This window comes from Melanaphis sacchari, unplaced genomic scaffold (genome assembly GCF_002803265.2).
Source record: "Melanaphis sacchari strain LSU unplaced genomic scaffold, SCAv2.0 Contig84_pilon_pilon, whole genome shotgun sequence".
Taxonomy (NCBI): domain Eukaryota; kingdom Metazoa; phylum Arthropoda; class Insecta; order Hemiptera; family Aphididae; genus Melanaphis; species Melanaphis sacchari.
Window position 1 is genome coordinate 951,488 of NW_020271599.1, and position 27,365 is coordinate 978,852.

Consider the following 27,365-nt stretch of genomic DNA (forward strand, 5'->3'; position numbering starts at 1 on the left):
CTGTATACGTATATTATTATAAATTGTCGTATTTAGATAAAATGTGTTTCTTTGTATTTCAGATCACTGATTAACCATATAATATACAAAAATAATTACAATACTGAAATTTAGATTTTTAACATAATTTACACTGTATTATACACATAAGATTATTTATTAGTTATTATCCTGCCGTATTTAATCGAAACAAAGTTTCTTGAAGTTTCCTTCGACACCCATTATTGACGTATCAGCCGTCTTAGATTGACCGATTCGCTTACTAGAATCAGCTTTCAACCCTTCCATTGCAATACACCAACTTCTATGTTTTATTAGTTCTTCATGCATTCTTTCTGTAATAAATAAACGTTTCTATGAATGAAACATTTCTAAAAAATTGAATATTATAAAAATATTCTATGTAGATTGTATTATAAAAGTACAGACAGTACATATAGGGAAGGTACTAGATACACAAAGAAATTTAATTTAAACGTACAAATGTCAAAGAAAATATATATTGCTTATGATTTGAAAAGCACTTACGATTAAGTTCAGCCATACTTCCAGCTTTACCACCCCATTCGTTTGGAAGGATATCGATTGGGTAAAATTCTTGAAGACTTTCGATAGTTGCGTTAAATAAAATCTGAAGTAAATTTTAAATATTAGGTTTCCTATTTTCATAACATCGAATCACGGCTATAAAATATATTTAATAATATTGATTTATTAAATTTACTTACTCTATTCTTATATTTTTGTGGGAAAAAGTGTTTTATAAAATTAAGCGAGGTTTCGGCTATTGGTGCTATGTTTACAAAATGAACTCGCTTAATCCTCACTGGTTTTGCTTCCTGAAAATAAATCAAATAATAAACATATAAATAATATCATAATACAACTAATAATTATCTAGTAATAGTTTAAAAAATGAATCACATATCATAGAGACAAAATAATGTTTATTATTATGAGAATTCATATAAAGTATTTAATGAGTATTTTTTATTATACTTAATTTTACATTAAATACATTGTAAAAAAATATATATAATTGTAGAAGCAGCTTAATTATAATAATGTTTTTTAATTTTAGAAACTTGAAAACCTATGAAGTTGCTAAACTATCATTTAAATTTTTATTTTATTTATCAAACAAAATTTATCGTATGCGATTTATAAATTTTTTAATAATCAATAGACATAATTACCATATTTATTTTAAGAATTTTTTTCATAAAACTGAGATTGAAGTGAGCCCATTGAGCCATAGACACCATATTGGTCACATCGAATATCCAAATATCTCCTAATGTTAATTCGTCTTCGTTGAACAACCAATTCCACATCATTTCATTGCGTTTTAATTGACTATCGGGACAAATCGCTTTCGCATCTGTTGACACCATCCGGTAACAGAGCACTCTATGGAACTCCGGCGTGAGTTTAGGCAATGGAAACATGTGACTATAATTTATTTTAAATGACGAATTAAAACGTTAAATTTTCCATTCAAGAAGTTCCATCGCTGGATGGATTCTTCGCTCAAGTCATCAGTCCCTTTTATTTTATTTTATTGTTATTCTATTTCTATCTTATCAACACTTATGCTCATTGTAAAAATAATATATTTACAGATTGTATAATAAAACAAATTAAAAACAAACAAAATTTTCCATTAATAAAATTGATATAGCTTTTGCTTTTCAGCAAGTCATACATTTAATCTTAATAAGCTAATAAACTATACACTTATTAATTACTTGAAGTCAACTAATCTAAAAATAAAATATGTAGTAAATAAATTTTTATCCATGTTCTTTTGTAAAGCTACTTAATGTTTTTTTCTTTTCATTCATGTTATCTGTTAAACGAACGAATCAAGATATTTACCATGTAAAATACTTTAAGTTTGAAAATGTGTTTTATTTTGATATGATCTGTGAAGATAATGATGTCCATAGTTAAAACGTTTTTAATAACATATTAAATTTATAATTACGTAATAAAAAACTGTTATTGAAAAATTATTTAAAAAAAAAATTAACTATTGTATAACATAATAATATAGCTCATACAAATTAAGTGTCTATACTTTTTACAGATACATTCACGCTATTAATTATAATATTTTTTCATAAAAATAATTATCTCAATAACGGTGATTGATAATATAAAATATAAATAAATAAATATTTTGCTTAAAAACTAAATCAACTATCACAATATGTTTACAATATGTATACATTATGAAATAAGGTTAGTTTAAGAATTAGAATAATTACTTCCGTTGTTAAGTCTTATTTTTTTAACAATTTAACAAGCCAATAATTTAATTTTGTTGTCAGTTCTAAGCCTATACAATTAGAAAAGAAAATTGTTAAAAGGACAACACCTTTATTTGATGTAGCGCGATCGTGTTACAATCAGTTACTTCTAGTGATTTACAGAATTACAAAATATTATATAAGTAGTCATAATAATAATAACTTTATTTAAACAATATTTTAACAAATTAATTATAGTTATAAGTAATAACTAATAACATAATTTCGACCAAAAACAGCCATATCTAAGAAATAAGGTAGATAATATGAATGGGAATGATGTGTCGAATAGAAAAAGAATAGATCTTTGACCATAATCCTTAAAGTATTGAATATTTAAATTTTTGTATGAATAAAATAATCATATTTATTTATCATTAATTATTGCATACACAATGTCTATGCAAAATATGTAACATCTTTAAATTATTATAAAACTATCTTTTTAATATGTACATGTTATAATATTATAATTTATAACTGGTAAATCCAGTTTTATGAAATTTTAAGATTTGAATTAGTGCCATTATATTGTTTAAAAGCTTAAAACTCTAAATTATAAATATTCAATAATTATCGAAAATAAATATGGATTTTAATTTAGATCGATCGAATTTTTCTTAAGTGGGTTCTATTACTACATTTAGAAAAGTATCAATTTTTTATTGGTTTATAACGGTAAATTTTTTTTTATAGATTTGATACGTGTCATATTTTTAATATGGCATAAAAAATATATATTTTTTTAATTTATTAAGAAATACACAGTCAATTTACAATTATAAGCTAAGTAAACATATATGATAGATATATCGTATTTTAAATAATTAATGTATAATTTATAATAATTGATATTATATAGATCAGCGGCTCCCAAACTTTTTCAGCCTCGAAGCCTTTTTTAGGAGAAGTTTCTCGTGGAGCTCCAAGAAATATTTAACGTTCATTTGCATTTGCCTGTGTTCTATGAAGCATAATAATTAACACGAACTGATTTTACGTAGTACACGTCATATCTGTAAATTATGGCAACTTAAGTGTTGACGAGATTTTTATGAAATATATATTCGTTTTAAATAATTTAAAAAATTTCAAAATTATTAAATTGTTGAGTAATAATGAACGGAACCCTTGGGAAGCCATTGCGGAGCACAGTTTGGGAACCGCTGATATAGATGAACCAAATTGAGTCTATCATTGTTAATCAGTTTTTACTTTTACCTAAGATTACAATAACTTATTATTGATGTTTTTTCTTTGTTTGAAATAGACACGCATAAATCGTGACTAATGTAATCATATGTGTATAAAAAAAATTAAAACAAAAGATGTTCTGTGCGAGTTAATGTAACTGGAGTATGAGTTCGTTATTGCAAACTAAAATAATACATATCATAGAATAATAAAGTTCAAAAAATTCATAAGTAAGTATTATTTATATTTTATAACGCTTATTTACTACCTAAACCACAAAATACAAAGGTTATTAACTTTTTTATTTTCTATTATTCAATATATTAAAAAATCAAACTATAGTACACATTACCTATACCTATACCTATGGGACCTATTTAAATCAAAATGTACAAGAGTTATACTATATTTACTTAATTACTAATTAACAATTAATCATAAACAATAAATAAATAATATAATGTGTTAATTATTAAATACTATCAACTTACACAACTTCTACGTGTTTTTGAAAAGTTTCTGATGTTGGATCTAAGTCTCCATAAATTTGGGGAAATAATTCTTTTACAGTATAGTAATTATCAATCACAAGTTTAACTTTTTCTGTGCGGTATTTTAAGCTAAATAACACTTTTTTTATGAATTCATCGCCTGAAATTAAAAATAATGAATTAAATTTATTATTAATAATTTATAAATAATCTGTAATTCAAGATATTTAAATTTATGTTTTATTTCTTGTTTAAACATAATATAAGCTAATGAGCATGCTTTTGTGCTTTTGAAGACTTATCTGAAAAATGTTTTTCTAATTTGATACTTGATATTTACATAGATCTCAATAGAGAAAGATTGAAAACTATAAAATATGACACAAACAGTTAAAATTTAACTACCTATGGGATAACATAAATATAAATAATTAAAATTAAATTCAAAATTATGAGAGTAATTCCATTAATTCTATAATTGTCTTGCATTAACCATTTATTTAGGCATATCTTAAAGTTTAATTATTTTTGATTTTGAATTTCTATGGGAAAATTATTGATTATATAATAATATGACCTTACGTATGACAACGAGTATGACGATTGAATGGTAATTTCCTACTGACTTTGTATATGTCTTATAACACTCGATATCAAATTATATAATATATATTCATCTATGATGGATTAATGTTGCAATAATCTACACACTAAATGGAACATAATATTATGATCTGATCATCCCTCAAAAAATAGCAACAATAATTATTATTTTGTTTTCATATCCAATTGATTTTGTAAAGCCATAAAAACACTCAAATTTTAACAATTTTTAATTGTATCATGTATAAATAAATGTAGAGAACCGATAAAAAGTTAGTACACATAATATAATTCATGTTTGTCATTTACAAACTATACTTTTTATCAAACGAATACACGAATTCACGAATAATCGTTTGTTTTGTTTATATTTATTATTTTATATATGATACGAGTATATATCTATATGTAAACTCGAATGTTGATCATATAATTAATATGAATTTGTGCTTTTTAGAATTATGTAATATAGATCTATATCATGAATCATAATTTATATTACGACCACCAATCGGTTAATTCTTGCAAAATTTTAATTTTAATTACGTCTTATCTAGCAATATAATTATGAAAATAATATCATTATGTTACAGTTATAGATATAATCCGTATTTTTAAAATATACTATTATTACGTAATAATACTACCAAATAAAATTAGTTTAATATAAATTGTCAAAATGAATACTTAAAAAATTATCTCAAAACTTAAGATATAATAAAACCTTTATTTTTTGGTAATCAACCCTAAGGTTAGTTTTTTTTTTAGTTTCTCATAATCTCTTCACTCGTCTTTATTATCAGCTAGCTTCTTTGGTTTAATATGGTTTATTTGCCGTTTACTCCATGTTAATAAGGCGTTAATATATCGAATAAGTTAAAATCAATATTACTGTAAATTTGGTACTTACTTGTTTTGGGTAGATGTGGTTGTTTATTCAACCAGTGTCTTATGATATCAACATTTTGATCAATCTCTGCCTTTGATCTTGGACAACAATTTTGAATCTCTTTCAGCTGAATTTCGGTAAGTGGTTCAATCATTTTGTTTATAAGTGCTTTTAAGTTTGCTAAAGAATTAGTAGGTAATTTTTCCTGCGAATACCATTAAATAAACGATAGTTTTATACTTTTATCATATATTATACATTTATATTCGTATTATGATTCAATAGTAACTTTGCTAGCGTTGTAACCTAAAATATTATCATACGAAATGTTTAATGACTACGCGCGAAGAAATCGTGTAATATTACATTATTACGCAATACTACTACAAAACATTAATTTGGTACAGTTTGTATTCAATAATAATATATATTGTTGATTTTGGTATCAAAGAAAACTTGGTTAATCGTCGTATCTGTCCTTGATGGATAGCATATTTGTTTAATATTTTTGTTTTTACTAGTATAGCCTATGGCACAATAATGAATGTAAAAAATGATGTTTCTAATTAAATGCTTCTTCGTATTTTATGTAAACTTTAATGTATACCTATGTATAGTAAAATACTAATAGATAAATATCCACCATCGAAAAAAATTGAAAATAGTTATCCAAATGTATGTAGCATTGTTGCATGTATATATTATAATGTATTATAAACACATAAGGTCTATAGAAATTATTTCGCAATTATATTAGGTGCGATCGATTATTTCTCAAACAATTAACACTAGAACTTAATATGATAGTTATTTAGACACTGGTAAAAAAAATATAAAAATTATAACAATTGAAAAAATTATAATTAAAATATCATGATATACCTACGACAGTACTATTTAAAAAAAGAATTTTATTTTATGTCAGTAGGTACCAATTATTATATTAAGTTATATATGATGTCTTTAATACTTAGAAAACAATTTGAAAATCATAAAAATACAATAGAAACTTCGTCAATTTAAATTTAAATCTCGATATGAACATGTTTATACAACCGTAATTATTTGATTAAGCAATGAGTATAAGCCAATAAATTATGCAGTTATCTGTACAGTAAAATAGTTGTTTTTAAATTTTTTTTTCTCTTGAAAAAAAAAAACTATTATGAAAAAAAGACACTCTACTTAAATTATCCACGATCGATGTGAAATCAATTTCACTAAATAGAAAATATTGCGAACAGTTTATAGACATATCGATAAATATTTACGCATTTCATAAAATTTGTATACTGCAATCATCGGTTTTAATTGACTGGGAACCAAATAGAGACAATCTTTAAGTCTGTGAGAAGTGTCTGCGACATAATATTGCATAGACATTGTCTGATATAAGCAATATTATTCAGACTTCAGATTAATGACGACGGCACTTCTCCAAACTACACGGAAGTAAAGGTTGTAGTTACATCATGATGGATGTGAGCGACGTCGAAGGTAGTAGTGAGGGGGCAGAATATCTGTGACTAGCACGCCGACGGTCACTACTTTTGGCATAAGGGAAACGCGTTCAATGTGCTCTGATGGTGACGCACCCAATATTATATTCATCCCAACACTGACCCTGAATTACGAGGAAAAATTGAAAATGACCTTAAAATATAATATTTAAATCATGTTACTTCCCCGCCCAATTATGTTTCACGAAATATTTTTTCTCGTAGAAATTATATTTTATATGTGTATAATAATATATTATTTATTCAAACACACAGTTAGTATGTTTTGATCAAAGTTAAATAAACATCTTGAGTATGATAATAAATTTATGGTTAGGATTTGATAGCAAATGTTATTGTTTTATTGATAAAACATCATTTTTGTAAAAATTTATTTTGTTTTATTTCAATGTAAAAAAATTAGACTTAATTTGGCATTTTTAAAATATTAATTTATTAAAATAACTCGTATAAACCACAACAGAAGTCTAGTGTAAGACGGTGCCAATACATTATAAATAATTATTATATTTGCTTTATTTCTGCTAATAGACGTACTAGACGTACTCGTATAATTTTATTATATAAATAAAGGTGTACTAATTATTTAGTAATAGGTAAAAAAAGCTAATCAATTATCATAATTCCTATTATTACAATTTTTTGAGACAAAAAAATTGATATTTTCTCCTCTGCACGGAAAAATAATATAATATATCTATATAATACACCTGAAATAAAATATCCCTATAATACTTATCATTATATTATTTTATATTATATAAGTTATGAAAATATATATTAAAATATAATTATTTTTCGATATTGATCGCCGCCTTTAACATGATAACACAAATAACGAAATCGACGGAGTAATCGACAACGATCAACGATAAACCATTTATTTTATTTTAAAGTTTTATTTTTTACTTTTATTAGGAAATACTATTGATAAATAAATAATATTTTCAAAACATCAGTTAACTTTGCGGGCCGGTTTGAAAAGCTTAACGGGCCGTAGGTTGGAGACCCCTGGTCTAAATGTATAATTTTAAATACAAATGTATTTGTATTATTTATTTAATAAGACATATCATATCATAATAATCAATCGTAATTTTGAATTTTCAATCACCACGATTGATATAAGTTGTAAATTAAACAACTCATCTATAAAATACTATATATATATCATCACTTGACAAAATTGATGTTTATTAGAATTTTGTTTTTATTTGGCTTATAGATAAAAATATAGTACATATAGCTAATAAAAATAATATATAAAATAATAAATAATAAAAAATAATAAAAAATGCTTAAGAAATGCTTAAAAAATAATAAAACTTATAAAAAAAAATTCCGAATAGAAGATTTATTTTTTGGTTATTTAATGTATGAAGCGAATTTTGTCTTTGGAAAATAATGTTTTAGGGCATTTTGAATTTAAATTCCTTGCTTAAGTTTGATAATTACTAATTACCTATTTCACTAAAAATAGAAATTGTAACTACCTAACACCTACCACTATTTAAATTATGTGTTGCTAATATGTCACTATGAAAACATGATAGTTGATATTAATAAGCAAGTTTAAACTAAAATATTAAATATATATTCATTAAAATTAAACGTTAAATCTATAGATATAAAATGTTGGTACCTAAAATGTAATATTGACATTGTAAATATTTCATACATACATCTTATACAAGTATATAAATATTTTGTTTATTATTATAGCTATAGCTTACCTATGTAAAAAAAAACCAATGTATATATAATAAAATATAATTAAGCATTTTTCTTATTGTCCACTCAGTTGCATATGCTTACATCAGAAAAACAAAAGAATAAGTGAATGTACTACTTAGAATAAAGACACTAAAAACATTTTTAATGAAATCAAGAGCTCGTCTGCTAAAAGAATTTAGAGAAGATGATGACCAAATATATAAAATAAACTTTTAATATGTAATCTAATTATAGATATTAGTTTATTAATACTAATTTTTAAGATTGGCATAGAAATTTAAAAAAAAATGACATTCATTACTTGTAAGGAATTTAAATAAATGTGTTGTATCATTATAATAATTCATATTAAGTTTTTAAACAATAAAATATTAAAATTATTAAAAATATAAAATTGTTTAAAATTAGTTAATTTTTCAAAAGCCTGATCTTTTGAAAAAAAATTATGATTAAGCTAATTTATACGTATCTAAAACGTGTATTTATTATTTTATTTTATTTTTTTTGTTTTTGCAATAATTTCATTAAAATGTTCAAGAAAACTTCGTTTTTAAACACAATTAATAAAATTTTAAATTTTAAGTTTAATCTTCAATATATTATCATACAATGACATATTTAAGTATTACATACCTATTGAGTTTATGAAACTTATGAAGCATTCAAACGATCTAAGAAATGTGTGCCATAAAATAAAGCAATGTATAACGACTAAATGTATTATTCTTAAACAACAATAACATTTGAATAATTAATCACAATGTCTATACTATTTCAATTATACACTCTTCCAGCATATTATAATAGTGTAAAAACGTAATATTGTTATATGTTTGATTGTTCAAAACAAATAAATTTTTTAATCTATTATGAGCTCAATGAAAGTGAAAAACATTAGGTATGTTAACTTATTTAATTGTTTATTTATTGTACTAAGCAGTTAAGTTATTTTTTTAAACAACTTGTTAGTTTTTATGCTATATTAATTACTGTGCTATGGATGATGATAGTTTACGTAATTACATATTAAATTTTATAATCTAAATCAAGAATAAACTTAAAATTGTCTAGAACAAAAATGTAAAAATATTCATATTATATAATAAACTACATAGGTATGCTACAGTTCTTAGGCCGATCGTAACTAACGTTATATTGAAACAATCAAAATGTTTATGTTCAAAGCATCCAATGAAAAAACTTAAAAAACTTAATATCATGATATACTATTTTGTGGGAAATTCGCAGGACGATGTAACAATGTCATTCTCCTTAACCCCATAAAGAACTAACGCATTATAAATGCTGACTGGATACTTTACTAAGTATACATAATATTACATATGTTATGACCAACAACGATATTTGAATATATTGGTACCAAAAAATAAAATAACATGAACATCTACGATATTTATTTTATACTATTGTTGACTATAGCAATTATTAATTTTATTTTCTATGACTTGATAGTATCATCAAGAGTGCAAACACAGACGATTCTTTTTTTTCGTGATAGATTTTTTTCCTTGATGAAAAAATGCATAAAATTCACACCGCGACATCGTGTCTAAGTACAAACGGTTCACCGTAATTTGAACATGACGTAAGTACTGAGTGACGAACAAATGTGACACAACTACACAAGCATAATATAACACATCCATTATACGTAAATTACATATTATTATTGTAGTACATAATCGACGACACTATATTATAAATGGACGGTTGCAAATATTTTAATACATTAATCTATTATTTTTATACTATCCTGTACTAACCTGCACGGTGTTGCCCGGAAAAAATCGGTCTGTTGACTGTTTGTACGGCTGATTGCACTGGACTACTACTAGAATCACCTCGCGTCTTCTGTTTCTGCTAATTATTATGCTTGTACTGCCCCCCTCCCCCAATTGAAAAAACAATAATTAGCCGATTCTTATGTTGGGCTAAGAGTGTTGTTAATCCAGCAGAATTCGTATGTAAACAATAGTTTGCAGGATTCGGAAAACAAGCCAGTCGAAAAATACATATCAAAAACTGATGCTTTACTCTTATAACAGGTGACGTGATAACATTAGATGTATTACTATTAATATTATTATTAGAATAATATTTTTCTATTTTATCTTGCCCACAGTTGTTCTTGTGTTATGTTCATATTATTTTATTTATCTTATTTTAATATTCCCCAGTAACCAATGTTCCCCAATTTTGAAATATTATTATACAATTATAAAAATTATTACACAAAATAATAAATATAAAAGAAAAATATTATTTAAAATTAATATATTGCTAAGGATTTTGCACAAACATTAAATATGCATAAAATAGTATTAACTCACAAGAATACTTCGATGTGTAATAATAGGTGTCAAATAATTATTTAAGTAGAACACTTATAATACCTACCAGCTGAAAGCATTAAGATCGATACAAATTTATCATTTTATGTATAGCTGAAAAAGGTGGCATGATTCACTTGGTATTACAAAATATAAACTCTGTACGGCCTACACAAAAATTTTTACATACACTGTACACATGCGATGCTTTTACACTATATTATTGCAGTATTAAGAACAAACAAAAGACATTTATATTTCAGAAATTTAATCATGGAAGCATAGTTTTGAACAAATAAACCTCAAAAATATAAACGTATATATTTAGTTTCATAATAATTATTTATTTATTAATAATATTAACAGTATTTAAGTACGTATTTATTTTATAGAATTAGCAAGTATCTACCTACATTCTCCTATAAGAAATATTTGTTGGGTAAGTTAATTTTTTTCAACCAACAATGAACAGAAAACAACTAGATATTCCACAAGGTTGCATATATCTATATATTATGATATACTTAATCGAAATTGATTCGCGGCTAAAGTACTATATACTTTAACCTAACCTATAGGCTATAGAATTGTGTTCCATATAGAATTAGACGTTAAAATCACGTAATGTGTTTGTTACATAAATTCAAGTGCTAATATTTGTACGCAAACAAAATTAATTTGATTGGTTGCATGTACACTGCTATATTTTAAAGATAAATTATGTTTTTTCTTATGATTAAACAAAATACATTTTTTTTAAATATAACTTTCAATGTGATTAATTTTTAAAATCAAATAATATATGTGAGATTTTGAGCAGAGTGATGAATATTCATATATTGGTTTTACAATAATGTATGCGTTTTTTTTTTTTTATCATCTCCTTTTGGAGCAGTAAAAATTGTTCAATTTTCAATTTCAGGGACTCTAGTAGCAAATTAGATTTAACTGGTACTTTGGGATTTGTGTTATAAAATAAAACAATACCTAGTAACTTTTTTAATCGTAGAGAAATTTAGGAAAACCGGGAATCTTATGCTAAATCAATTTTTAATCGAATTGTTATACCATTATTTTATTATAGTTCGAAAACAATTGACCATAAAAACTTTAAATTATCACTAAGGGTCAATATAATCAGTTTTTATAAATAAATTAATTTTCAAAATACTTTTTAAGATAGATACCTACTTATAGACAGTTGAAATTTCGTTTTTATTTTTATAAATGAAAATAAAAATTTGATGAATGGATAAAAATGCTTAAAAGTTTAATCCAAGATTATTAATAAGAAGTTTATTTTCCAATTGAAAAATATTGAAAAAATGTACTCACAGTATTTTTTTTTTTTTAAAGAATATTAAGTTAAAATTTTGACAAAATTCATTAAAATCTTAAAAGTTATTAATTGTTTTGTCGTTAGACACTTATAAAAATTTACTGTTAACACCTGTGATTTAAAAATGTAATATAAAATTCTCTATAAGTTTTGAAATCTATAAAAAAATTATTGGAAAGTTAAATTAATTGTCTATATTCTATAACTACTTAAAGTTTAAATTATTATGACATTTCGATGCTTCATAAAAAGTTCATATAGGGACTAAAAACTAAAAAATCTATAGACACAGTTGTTTTCATAAAGGTACATTTATAGCTAATATTTTAACGATGAATAACGATGTTAATTATTTTGTTATGTATTAACAGCATTATTCGTAAAGATCAACTATTACGTATATCATATAACTATGATTTTTTTTTATAAGTATGACATCTTTATACCATGAACCTATTTTTACTGTTTTACAGAATTTGTAGAAAGATGCAATCAAAGTTTGAGTTATCTAAGTTTATATAATATGGTATATTATAATAGTAATTCAATACCTATATTTTAATAAATTTAATGCTTTCGAAAAAAATTATATCAATTTACCTTAATAGTTAATTCTAAAAGTAAAATCAATTACTTTAGTAACTATTTAAAAAAAATATATCACGTAATATTATATTTTTTTTCTCAGATAACCGACAATGAAAATAATCTGTTTGAACAATAGTATCTACTTCTCTGCTTTATAATTATTCATAGTGATATAAGTTTGAATTTAAATCATCCATTACGGCCATAACAGTGACTCACTCGACACTTAATGTACATCAGAGTAATATCCACTTATTAACCTTTATAATTATATTTTTTTATGCAGAATATTTTTTTGAGGGTTTTTCTTACTTTTCTTTGTAAAAAATCAATTTTCCATTGAATTATTATGACTCATAATAATAACTTCAACAAAAACTCATTATTTATAAGTTATTAGTCTTTTAGATGAGTGAAAGTTATACCCTGTGTCACTTCACTCCGTATATAAAATCTTTAAATAAATAGTTACTAACTTAAAATTTATTTTGATATGTTTAAATTCTCAAATAAATAATTTTCTTGGAAATATAAAATTTATAAATGTATGTTGTCATTCAAAACGGAAAAAACTTAAAATAATAATTTCGATAAAAATAAAGTAATAATGTGGTTTTGTAATGACTTCATATTATAATATATTTAGAAAATCGTAAATACTTTTCAACAAAATATTTTTATACGAGTACCTACTATTTACACCATACATTATACTAAACATCGGTAAATTAAATTATAATAATATTAAATATCTACATTATCTTTGAATTCCAATGAAAGAAAAAAATAAACTAAAATTTTACTTTCAAATTTAAATGTATAATATTCTTTTGTGTATTGCAATAATCTTAATACATTTTTTATATTTTAGACCAACTAATTATTTACTAAAAAATAAATAAAAAGAAAGATGACTTCTCTGCTATATGCAGTCTGCAATAGGTGTTTGATTTCCTCGTCATTAAATAAACCACTGTAATGTACATGTTATACTTATACATAATAATTTACAAAGTTTCTCAATTTTGATGGTTGTTATTAAAATTATAACTTTAAATGCTTATATAAAAAAATACAACAACAGAGTATTTTTGCTATATTATTTTAATTAGTAAATAAACTTCCTATGAGGAAAATTGCATTAATTTTTTTAACACTTATAGAGAAAAAAACTTAAAAATATTGAAAATATCTTTAAATAGTTCAAAAAGAGTCAGAAATTTTGAAAATTTTAATTTTGAAAAATACTGATAATGTTTTGCTTTTAACCCCCCCCCCCCCCCTTCTAACTACCAATTATTATATTAAATTAACCACCAGAAATCACCCCTAAATTTAGAGCATTTTTACTGTCCCAAACAGTAATTACAGACATAAAAATAAAAAATACTTTATGTTGTATCACCAATACATTCATCACTTCATTTAGAACCCAAAAAAATCCTGTCATACTAAAATCAATACATTGAATAATCAACTAAAAAGTCATTACTCGTACATGTAAAATGAGTACTTTAACTTGAATGCTCATATTAACAAATAAATAATGAATTTTTTTTTTAAATATTAATTCACGTCATAATAAACCCATTTACTCATTAAGAGTTATGACTTTTGAATTTAATTGATTTATTTTTAAGCGTTTATTATATGAGTGTATTCTAGTAACACATGTTTGCTCAAACGTGTTTCTCTAGTTTTGAACATTAGACATAAATTACTTTATATTCGCATTTCACGGTCAACCTTGTCAATATGCATAATAGTTACATATCATTAAATAATAGTTAATTTTATCATTTGTTTTATAATTATCCTAATAACCAGAATGATACACTGAAATTTGCTACCTACGTTTAATCGTCTTCTAAACGGATCACATAGAACAACTATTGTCCTTCTTGCATGATTATTATTGAATTGCATTAAAAAAAAAACTAATAGCTTAATTATTGATCACTTAATCATATATAAGAGAATATACTAATGATTCATTAAAATATGTTTAGTAATTGTTAATATGACTATATAGATGTTATATGAATCTTAATTTATCATTTTACACATAGAAAAAACTATTTTTTAACAAATTAAAAATGAATAATTAACGACTTCAATCTATATTTATCAAAATATCTTTCCATTATTTTAATTTTTAAGTATGGAGCAATGCAAAAATGTATAATCAAAATATCAAAAAATTCAGTCCCAATCAAATACGTGGTATTATACATATATCTATAAAAAAAAATTTCAATAATATAAAATAACAAAGAATATTTCAAAATAGAATCAAATTATATTATTTTTTTACATTAAACACATATTATAATTACACATTATAATTGATAATTTTAATGGTTCCAATAAAATTTAATAAAATCTATGGTAATAGAATAGAATACATAATATATTAATGTGTATTATAAACTATTGAAGATATTATCATATAATTCTTCATAACTTCTTGTGTTTATTGAGTTAATTACTCAATACATACTATTAAAGTTACACCGTATTTACGCAGTTAACTACCAAACAGCTTCCATCTTTTATGATATTTTATTTTTCACTTAATTTTATAACCATCGTCTATTTAATAGGATTATAAGTTAATTTAATTAGTTTAAAAATACTATAATTAAGTTTAATTTTTAATTTTGTATCTATTGTTTTCAATAAATATTATGCTACATTTTCAATATACCGAAAGTGAAAAAAAAGTATTTATTGTGGTAAAACAAAATACTCGCCCATCATTCTATTAAGAATTTAAAATTACCAACAACTTAGAACTAATTTATTAACAATTATTACTTATTTTATTTTTAAAGATTACACATCATATGCATCTACGAGATGTTATGAGTAAATAGGTTATGCGTAGTTTAACTGTAAACGTATTTATCAATAAATTTATACAGTTAAATTACCATTCATATTTTCATATCATCTGAACCATTGTCCATTTCTTAAATAAACTACAAAAATCAACCCCTTATTCGTATTAAATTATTCAATACTTTCATAAAACAGCTCATATTTAGAGCAAATTATTACCTACAAAATTGCAATTACTAAAATTACTTATTTACAATTAAATATAAACAATACTTAATTTTATTTTACATAATACAATTCTAATAAAATTAATAATGGCATTATTAACCATATGCTACAAAAAATGTATTGAAATGCAGAAACATAATTAAGTGCTTACAAATAGTAAGTATATATGTACACACTGTGTCATATAAACTATCGATAACATTAATTAAATTTAATCAGCAAACTATCATTAGGAATTATAAAATAGTGGCTTCAAAAAAAATATATAATATCTAGTAATGAGTTTTTATGTAGGTAAATTTGTTCTTCTTCAATAAATTTTGTTCTATCCGAAAAAATATGCAGTAAAACATTAATTAAACAATATCATGAAAATTCAATTTTTTTAAAAAAAAATTTAACAGAACTCATATGTTTAAAAATGTATTAATACAAAAATTCAAATACTATGGAATTGTACTTTCCAATTAATTATTATTTAACAGAAAAAAACAAAGTTCCGATTGAGCACCCAACTCGTTTAGCTTTGATCACAACAAAAGTATCCAATAAATCCACAACATTTCTACGATGACACCTAAACAATTAAATTAGACTAGTGTAGATCCTTACTCTTATTCTATTAAAAGGAATGAAAAACATTATCTATATCAATAAATATTAGAATATTGGAAAATCCTATAATTTATTAATGTCTATCTAAGTTATTTTGAGAAAAATAAAAATTGTTAGCATTTCCTATTAAACACTGGTATAAATATATCACAATTGGGTTAAAACTTAAATGTAAAAAGTGGCTTCTTATAAAATTGTTATATTCAGCCTATAAAATAAACATTAATATTAAGTATGAATATTTTATTTGTATGAATAAAATACTCAATCTTACCAATAAAATACATTTCAAAAAGACAAAAAATTCATAACAGCAATAATTGTGTGTAAAATAAAAAACATACCTACCTAATAATGTGTATTATAAAATAAATCTACCTATTAAAATATAATATTCTGGATTTAATATTAGGTTGTATATAACTTTGTTTGTTACAATAAAATATTATCCAATAGTATACAATCGAATTTCTGGTAAAAATACATAAATGTTTATAATATACACTTAGATACCAAATATTATATCAACAATAAACATTTTGATTTACCATATTAAAAAAAAAAAAAATTGTATTTTTTAAGATAACACGTCAATATGGATATTGATTACTATAATGTATTAGGATTAAAAAGAACCTCTTCAAATTTCGAAATATTAAACGCGTAAGCACCTATACTTAATAATTATAATTCGCATTGATTTATATAAATTTATTAAAACAGTACTATATTGTATAATTGATAGTGACATATTTATTTTAAATGTTATAAAAATTTCAATGTATTTAATATTTATTATGCATATGTAGATTTCGAAAAATCATACATAAGTATGGCATGGAAAAGTTAGATAAAGATCAAACAATTTGTAGACTTATTGCATTTGAAGCTTATGACGTTCTTTGTGATCCTTTTTGGCGTGCAATGCATGATCAGTTTGGGGTTCAAGCCATAAAATTAGGCGTATTTGTCAATAAAGAGAAAGATATGAGACGATATATGTATCACGGTGATATATTTTTAACATACAAGTAATACAAATAAATATAATATGCTATATTTATAATAATAAATAACTTCTATATGATAATTATTGTAGATGCATGTTAACCCTTAAACATCTCAGATCATTATTGTTTACAACAAACGTGTTATAAATAAATAACAAAATATTTTTATTTACATTAAATTAAATGCGTTTTTTATTATGTACCTATTATAAATTTGTAAACGATTTTTTCGATCAATGAAAGATTTCTAATAATTAATACGAAAATTTAAAATATTTAAAATAATATACTTAATCATAATCGTTTCGTTTAAATAAATGATAACACTAATTTTTATTTCAATTTATAAATCGTTTTTTGAGTGACAATGACAATCTGTAGTTTTTAAAAAGTATAAAAAATATTAACTATCATAAAATATTTTTTTACGATTCTATGTAAGGACTTTTATTTTATCTATATTATACAATATAATAAATATTACTATTTTTTATGGTTTAAGGTCGATTTATGGATCCACAAATCCGTATGCTCATATAATATCCATGTTAATAAACAGGAAGGCGACAATAAATGTTGGTATTAAACAAGATGTTGAAAAGATTCCGATTTATTTAACATTGAACGAAGTAAGTATAATAAAATATTATTTAGGAAAGTTTGTAAACCTAGTTTTAGACTTTAGTTTCTGAGCGAAGCTATGAATGTATTTATTATACGATGATGCGTATGTGATAATGTGTTTGTTGTGTCTATGTACACGATATGTCGATATTTAGTAGACAAACACTTCATTCTTAAACTTTAAGGATGGTTTCTAATAGAAAATTAGATTCAATTGATACTTTTGAAGGTCAAAATTGAAAATCCCCAATATTTTTCAAAATAATCATATATGTATATAAAAAAAAAATATGAGAATGTGGGTGCTACTCTATTGTATAGGTATCGAGTAGGTCACTGTTATTAACGTGTTAAATTTTAAATATACTCATAGTTGAGTATTTTATATTTTTAAACGCTATAAAATTAACATAAATTTATTTTTCTTATAAGCTTTTATCTTATGGTTTTTATTTAATTTTAATTAATTCAGAATAACATTTACTAAACGAGTATATATAATAATACTTATTTTGGAAACTTTTCATTATTTGTACAGGTACATATTCTTATAAATTTAAAATGAACAAGAAAATTTTTTAAAGTATTTATTTTAGTAGTTTTAGGTGCTTTTTATCATAATATATATATATATATACTACAACTACATATTATTCTCCAATCATGTAAAAATATTTGAGTTTTAATATTTCTCTACAAAATAATAATAATATTGTTAAATTTATTTAATAGATATTTTATGGAACATTAAAAAAAATTAATATTCCTAAAAGTGATGGAACACAGTGTATTACTTATTTAAAAATACCCAAAGGTTTACCGATTAACAGTGAAATTATTCATAATTTAACAGATGGAAAAACCGTAGGTAAGTGAATTGAGTGATTATAATGTAATACCTTCATTTCTATATGTAAATATTGAACTAATATAAGTTGTAAAACTATAAAATATAATATATTATAAATTATTTGATATTACTGTAGGTATATGGATGTTAAATATTATTATACATGAACATAGAAAATTTGCAAATAATGTAAATCAATTTGATTTTTTTTTAATTTCTAATTTTTTAAAAACAATAAATTTAAGTAATTATTAAATAATTATAATATGATGTTTACTTAACAACAAACTTTATAAAATATATATTTAGAATCAAGGTACTATTATCTATAGAAAAACTATTATACGCGGAAATAAAAAAATAATATACATTAACGTTTGATAAAAAATAAAATAAAACAGAAATACATGTTATCAATAAGACCGTGAGAAAGTTTTCTAATAAAAAAGTAGGTAAACCATTTAATTCATGTTAAAACCTAGTTCATTAATAGAAAAAAAAATGATAAGTAGGTACGTTTTCTATACTTTCTTTTGGAAATTTAAAATTTTAATATAAATTTTAAGAAGTATATTCAATAATATTTAATACTTAAGTTTCTAAATCAAAAAAACTTAAAATTTAAAACAAAAATCCTATTAATTTATATCACGATAATTAAAAATTATCAAAAATACATAATAATCAGTTTTTTTCATAATTTTTTTGAAGTTCAAATGTTGTCAAAATGTAAAAAAACGATTTCTCTAAAATCTCGTCTCATAAAAAAATTACAATAAAAAATATGATATCATAAGTTACTATCTTTAAATGACTTAAAATTAATCTATGTATTTAGAATTATTTAATTTATTCATTATCAAATGAAAAAACTGATAAATTATTCTTTTATCATTGAATAGGTTAGTTGATTGGGTTAATTTTAATTCAATGACAAACCATATGAAGCAGAAACGGTGTAACAGTTGTAACCATTTATAAATATAAAGACTTATTATAATTTATTTATGTCATTACTTGAATTTATTTTTCTATTGATATTTAGATAAACAGTAGGTTAAACTAATTTTTTACAAAATGCAGCCATCAAAAACTAATATTTCAACTAGATTCCAATTATTTCGTATATTTTTTTTATAAGTTTTGGACATAGATTCAATTATTATCAGAAACCCCACCATATTATAATGTATAATAGAGATGAATCTTTACAATGCACGCTTCTTTAACAGATATTTTATTTAAAACATTAAAAAATGGTTATTTTAATAGGTACACAATTTAAAGTTTCCAGCTTTTTATATTACACTTAAATAAGGAATTAAATTTTCAAAAAATGATTCACGTAACAAGCTACTAATAATTTTAGAATCATAAATCTTCTATAAGATAAATTTTAATATAATTTTATATGCCAATGGTGAGCTGTAATGAAATATTATAGTAGGTAGATTTAAAAAATTTATTTTTGCATGTTTGTAAAGTTTAAAAATAAGTTTAACGACTTAGTATACTTGCTAAGAAATTATTAAACTCTGTTACTTCCAATATATAGTAGGTATATATGTATCATAAAGATCATAAAGGACGAGGCCGTCTACCATAAATAGGGCATTTTTCTAAAATGTTTCCACAATAGATAATAATTAAAAAACTAATACTTAAGCAAATGACAAAATTGAATAGAAAATGTATGCAAAAATAAAAATAATCTCTGATTTGTATCATTTTTATTAGCTTTTTAGCACAACTATTATTCAAAAGTCAAAACATATAGTTTTTTTTATAATATAACATTTTGATACTATGAATTATGATTTTTTACTAGTTTTTATCACCAATGACTTGCCACATAAACATTTTTTAAGAAGTGGACAAGATTTGATAAGCACATATACTGTAACTATCGAAGAAATTATGTTTGGTCTTCAGTTCGTAGTATACACGTTAGATAATAAACAACTGAGAGTGAACATTACACAAGTGATAACGTACGTACCTATAAAATTATTATTTTTTACGTCTTGGCTAATTCAATATTTTTGATTTTTTATATTATCCGATAATAATTATCTTAATTTCTTTACAATTATATTATGGGGTATGTAATTTACTTAAGTACCTAGGTATACAAAGAAATAACCATTGGACCGCTTAAAATATTTAATTAGTTGACAAGTTTATTATCCATATTTATTTATTATTTACAATAATATTGTTGATACTATACATTGTATTATTACCAATAATATTATTTTATTTTTTAATATTGGACCAAAACAATAACGATATTCCATAACATTATTAGTTATTGTTATTATTTTAATACCTATATTTTTAATTCTTATCAAAAATTTTGAAAAAATCAGAAAAGAAAATTGTTTATAAACAAATTTATTAATCATGACCAGAATTGAAAAAATATTGAATTGAAGAGCCAATTTATTTAAAATTTAGGAGTTTGAGCGGTTTAGTAAATAGAACAATTGAATCATTAAACTGTTAAATTTTATCAAACATTATCAAAAAATATGAAGAACTTTTAGAAGTACAATTTATAAATTATGAAAATAATTATTGAGTCAAACAAATAATTATAATACTATAAAAATACTTATAAATATATTATGCTCTGCTATATCTGCTCTATACTAATATTATTATTGTAATACTTACGTTCGAGCGATAGAATTTGTTCTTGTCAATTACTAAAATGAAATTCAAATTAACTGACTTATTTAAAAAAATGTTTGACTGCCCGTGAGTTGGCATACAATTTTATTTTTGATAATAATATTACTTATTATTTTTTTTAAATCATATTTAAATACATACCTAATATTTACCCACTTGTTTTTATTTTACCAGTTGCGACGAAGAACAAATTTACATTGTATAATGCTACGTGCAATAGAATTTATAGAATGAAAACATATAAACATGACAGTATGACACCTAATATTGTTAGATTTTAACTATAAAAATTAAAATGTATTAATTATCATTAAAGTTGCCATTTATTAAGATTATTATTATTATTTTTTGTTAACAATATTATATAAATTAATACATAAAATATAAGTGACAAAAACTGATATTATTGTTACACTTATTTATAGACCATTATATCAAAAAATAATACGAGGTGAAGGAATGCCATCCTACAGAGAAAATTGTGATAAGAGAGGTGACATTATACTGCAATTTAAAATTCAGATTCCACGTGATCTCTCAGTAATAAAAAAAATGATTTGCAAGACCACATCAAAAACAGAAGATTTTAGAAGTTTAAGAAAATGAATAATAATTATCTATGAAACAAATATAGTATAATATATTATATTTATTTGATATTTCGGATTTTTCTCTATATTTTTGATTAAAAATAAACTCCAGCTCATTTTTATTTTAAATAAAATAATAAAATATAATTTTAATTGATTTATGCAATAATTTTTCATACTAAATCCACAAAAAAATCAAACTCTCACTATTTTTTTTTCCGTTATAATAAACAAAGTAACTAACTAGTGTTGATATTACGTATCTTATTTCACAATTTTATTAATTCCTTAAAAATTTACTATATTATCTTAAATATAAAATAAAATTATTGAATATAAATGTATCTAATAATAATAATAATAATAAAATAAAGACTATTTAATATTTAAGTGATATACACTAATATAAGTTTTAGTTAAAAGTTCATAAATTATCTGGGTCACGTTAATTTTAGCTCTTTTCCAATTAATATAAAAAAAAATTATTAATGGTAATATTAACAACAAAAATTGTATCAATGATGTTTTATTTAATGAGATAAGTCAATGTTCATAATTTAATTATATTTATTATTTATCATGTTATTTAATTTAATTTAATCATATAATATAAATATAACTCTCTACACTCTACACCATCACAAAGTACTCTTAAAAGAACCAATTTTTTTTTTTTATTATTTCCTTTAGTATTATATTATATTAATCTAATAATAAAAAGAAAATGTGTATATATTCAAGCATAAAATTTAGGTATATTATTATTAACGTTAAATGAGTTTCTTTAGTTGGAAGAATAAAAATTATTGGTGTTTCAGTTTAGTATTTTATTAGTTTTGAAAATTTAGATTCTAGTGTTGTGGATAAGTTTAAAATTTAGTAAAAAAATGTTGAATTATTATAATACTCGCTCTATACATGATGCATTTAGTTGTGTTATTGTAACTGAAGAATGATTAACGTTGATATATTGACGATCTAATCAAATATACATCATAATCATTTGTCTATACTATAGTTAAAAATACTTGTTTTTTATTCCATGAAAGAATAGGGGGTGGTTAGCTGTCTATATCCAGAACATAGCATTTCAGTCATACTTAATATAGTATATAGGTATACCTAATTATATTTTCAATATAATAATAAATTTAAAAATGCAATAAGTTTTGAAAACCATGTGGTTTAATATAAAACCTATTATTTAAATCAACTTTTACTCTTATATTTTGTTTTTTAGTTATTATGGAGTCTAATAAAATTGAAAAATACAGAAAGTCGATTTTAAGTAGTTTTATAATCAAGTTTTAGAGATATTTGTTGATACGTTGGAAATAAAATATTACTAAATGTCTACGAGTTACGCGTTATTGATAGAAACTAAAGACGATAGCGGTAATAACCATTACTAAGCGTTACTTTAACTTTATCGAATACTATTAATAATTTAAACTAATAGTTTAATCGTTTAATCTTTAATATATATTGCATATTATAAAATGTTATTGTTTCTTAAATAATTGGAACAGGACTATGATGTCCTATTTAGTGTCTAATCAAAATTTTAATTCCCAAAATAGAAGATTCAAAATTAATTCTATTGTAAATTATTATTGTTGCTCAATTATTTTTCATGAAAGCTTTATGTCATATAAAGTAAATATATATATATATGTAAAATTATTAATGAAATAAATACTCATTATAATATAATGAATTATACATTAGTTAAAAATTAAAATATTATAATTACTTATTTATTTACCTACATAGGTACTTTCAAGAAAACACTTCATTAAAATGTATCATAATATTTTTATTTACCTATGGGTTATGAGCAATAGGTACAATAATAAATAATATTTTACTTTAAATATTTATATTAATAAAAATGAATTACTTCATAATAATAATGTATTGTATAATGTTAATATACTTAGATACAGATTTAGGTATTTATTATGCATGATATTTGAAGTAAAATATTATTGTTAATTGTTAATTTATTATTTTTATTATTATTATTATTGTTGTTGTTGTTGTTGTCATAATAACATCATCTTTTTTGGTTTTATTTGGTAAAAAGATAAATAACTCTGTTGATTTTTATTTTATTCCCACATAAATAATTTATATTTTCTGGTATAATAATATGATATAATCAATGTGGGTAAAATTTTCATTGATACAAAATACGTGAGCTTATGATAATTATTATTAATTATAAACCGACAGATAGGTATCTATTATTTCAAATGTTCATGTTAAAATATTTTTATGCATAGTATTCTATCATAAAAAAATTTTTAGCATCTAATTAATCGTTTTTATTTTTTTTTATTTTTTGTTTTTTTTAGGAAATAAAAACGAGTAATTAAAAAGTTAAATATTGAATGCGAGTAAATATTTAGTGAAATTTAGGGGTTTTTTTTTGTGATAAAAATAAATCAATACAAATTTGTTATTTACTTATATACAAAACTAACATTGACATATTCTTTTATTCAGCATTGAGTCATGAATTCATAAATAGGTGCTGATTAATGCTAGTATTACCACTAACAAATAACTTTTACTAATTAAATTATAGTTATCATATCTTATAACTTTAGACATGATAGTATATGTTTACATTATAACAATTAGAATAATGAATAATAATTTATATCTTCAAACTGTAATACTGTACACTCACATAAAATAATTAAAAATAGTTAGGAAATAAAAATAAGAGCAATACTTTAGAAGTATTTTTATAAATACAGTACCTATTTATCTACGTATATTAAATTTAAAAAGAAAGTAAGTAGAAACTCTGAAAAAAAAATACATTAAGTATAATCAACATTTTAGAGAAGTTTAATATTTCAAAACCCAATACTACATAAAAAAAATTATTCCAGAGTAACCAACTATAAAGAACCAGGTGCATATTTTTGAAAGTTTTAGGCTGGTAGCTTCTCCGGTAATGCCTGAGGAAATTATTATAATATATATATATATATATATATTTATATTTTGGTATAACGCCAATATAACTACAATAATTTTTTTCTACTATTTCTACATTGAATTATATTGGTAAACAAGCATTTCCTAGAAAAAATGAACCAAAAGCAAAATTTTGTCAGATATGTACCTACATGTTTTGATAGTTCATAATCATAATAGAGGTGAGTATATCTACTGTTAATTGTGACTAGGTACCTGATAATCAAAAGCGTACTAATAACCATCAAATTTCTAATTAACACATAATATCCTTACATACCTACTCGTAATACGGTTTGACTGGTTTGATTACATAACATTTTCAACTAAAAGCATGACCAATATTTTGCTAATGTATGATTGTAATATTTGAATCAAGTGCTAATATTATATTACCTAGTACCAACTTTTATTTTTACAAATAATACAATTTTAATAGATTAATATTATTTACTATAATTGTAATACATTAACATAAAACTCATATTATTTTCCAAACCCACTACCTAGACCTATGGTTATTCTTAATACCTACATAAGATTAAATTACTAAAAATTACTCATTTCATGTTTAAATTTTTATTTTGATACGCTGAATTTTTTAAGAAAATTAATAGCTTAACAAATTATAGCAAAATAGAAAGATTCTCATTTGAATAAAAATAGTTTTATCACTACAGGATACTTTTTAAATGTTATAAAAAATCTGAGTATTTGAAAATATGGTCCCTATTTCTTCAGACTTCAGTATTTCATTTACCTAAATCGGCTAAATCTAAAAATGTCGGTAAGCGGATACCACTGTGCTGTATATTAGGTCGTGTCGAATAGGTCACTGTAATAGGTATGTATCTTACCTAATACCTACTATTTGAATTACATTAAAAATTAACTTACATTAATCTATGAATAAACAATTAAAATAATATACATTAAAAAAGTATACATGACCTCTTACTATTATATAGATTATAAATGTTCTGCTAAGAATTTTTAGTTTTATATTTTTTTTACCCAATTTCATTTACCGGTAAACATAATTAAGTTATATTATTAATTATTTAATAATTTATTAATTTAGGGCTTACCTATTAACTATTGTGTTATTGAGAATTTTGTAAGCTGTGAGCCTGTGAAGCTGTAAGTACGTATTTACCATCGTATTACTTCTGACGACTGACTAACATTATTAACAAAACATTTTATTAATAAAGAATTGTTTGAAATGATCGTTATTATTCTTGTTTGTTTTCGTTAAAGGTGCATAGTGAAACGTGTTCATATACCTATAATACATGGATATTGTTTAAACTTATAATACTAATAAATAACTTAGGTACATAACCCTAATTTTCTCTTTTATATAATTATTATATTGTCTTTCTATTGTATTTTTATAATTATGGAAAAATTTGATGAATACAATAAAAGCGATAACATAATAATAGTCTTTAATGCGAGTTATGCGCATTAATGCATTTATATATAGGTACAGTAGAACCTCGATTATCTGAATTAATTAGGACCGCACCTAATTCGAATACGCAAAAGTTTGGATGTTAGAAATTTAAAAAAAAACCCCCAATTAATAAATTTTTAAAACGCAGTTAAATATTTTATATAATTATATTACATATTTATTGTTATTATTATTAATATTTTATTACATAAATTACATTATTAGAAATACATTACAAACATGGGAACATATTATTATGTTAATTATAATTTTTGACAAACAAAATTATCAATACAAATGCATCAATGAGTTTTAAAATTCGGATAACAGAACGTTCGGATACGCTAATTGTAGTTCAGATAATAGAGGGTTCGTATAACGGAGGTTCGGATAATCGAGGTTCTACTGTATTATTATTATTATATTATTTATTAGAAAAAAT

At 22.7% G+C, this 27,365-nt stretch overlaps 2 protein-coding genes across 4 annotated transcripts; one reads left to right on the forward strand and one right to left on the reverse strand.

The window, feature by feature from the left end:
* Positions 1 to 26,627, reverse strand: LOC112602161 (alpha-tocopherol transfer protein-like). Of its 3 annotated transcripts, none has more exons than XM_025350116.1 (7): positions 26,553 to 26,627; positions 5,511 to 5,694; positions 3,998 to 4,157; positions 1,197 to 1,452; positions 729 to 839; positions 529 to 631; positions 1 to 335 (listed from the first exon to the last, which is right to left on the reverse strand). In XM_025350116.1, exons 2-7 carry the CDS (start codon positions 5,641 to 5,643, stop codon positions 181 to 183), a joined length of 918 nt encoding a protein of 305 aa, XP_025205901.1. In that variant the 5' UTR covers positions 5,644 to 5,694; positions 26,553 to 26,627; the 3' UTR covers positions 1 to 180. The 3 variants fall into 3 exon arrangements, with proteins under 3 accessions (XP_025205901.1, XP_025205900.1, XP_025205899.1); XM_025350115.1 differs by lacking the exon at positions 26,553 to 26,627 and adding an exon at positions 21,866 to 21,896; XM_025350114.1 differs by lacking the exon at positions 26,553 to 26,627 and adding an exon at positions 10,528 to 10,584.
* LOC112602162 (dnaJ homolog subfamily B member 13-like) lies at positions 17,301 to 22,499 on the forward strand. The gene is made up of 6 exons (XM_025350117.1): positions 17,301 to 17,368; positions 17,515 to 17,736; positions 18,218 to 18,344; positions 19,072 to 19,207; positions 21,018 to 21,180; positions 22,309 to 22,499. Exons 1-6 carry the CDS (start codon positions 17,301 to 17,303, stop codon positions 22,487 to 22,489), a joined length of 897 nt encoding a protein of 298 aa, XP_025205902.1. The 3' UTR covers positions 22,490 to 22,499.
* Positions 26,628 to 27,365: the final 738 nt, after the last annotated feature.

Coding starts and splice junctions, on each gene's coding strand:
- LOC112602161 (XM_025350116.1), bottom strand. CDS start 5,643: ATGATTGAACCACTTACCGAAATTCAGCTGAAAGAGATTCAAAATTGT. Junction 840..1,196: donor AAATTCTTAAAATAAATATG/GTAATTATGTCT, acceptor ATTTATTTTCAG/GAAGCAAAACCAGTGAGGAT. Junction 632..728: donor CACAAAAATATAAGAATAGA/GTAAGTAAATTT, acceptor AATTTACTTCAG/ATTTTATTTAACGCAACTAT.
- LOC112602162 (XM_025350117.1), top strand. CDS start 17,301: ATGGATATTGATTACTATAATGTATTAGGATTAAAAAGAACCTCTTCA. Junction 18,345..19,071: donor TTTATTTAACATTGAACGAA/GTAAGTATAATA, acceptor TTTATTTAATAG/ATATTTTATGGAACATTAAA. Junction 19,208..21,017: donor AACAGATGGAAAAACCGTAG/GTAAGTGAATTG, acceptor ATTTTTTACTAG/TTTTTATCACCAATGACTTG.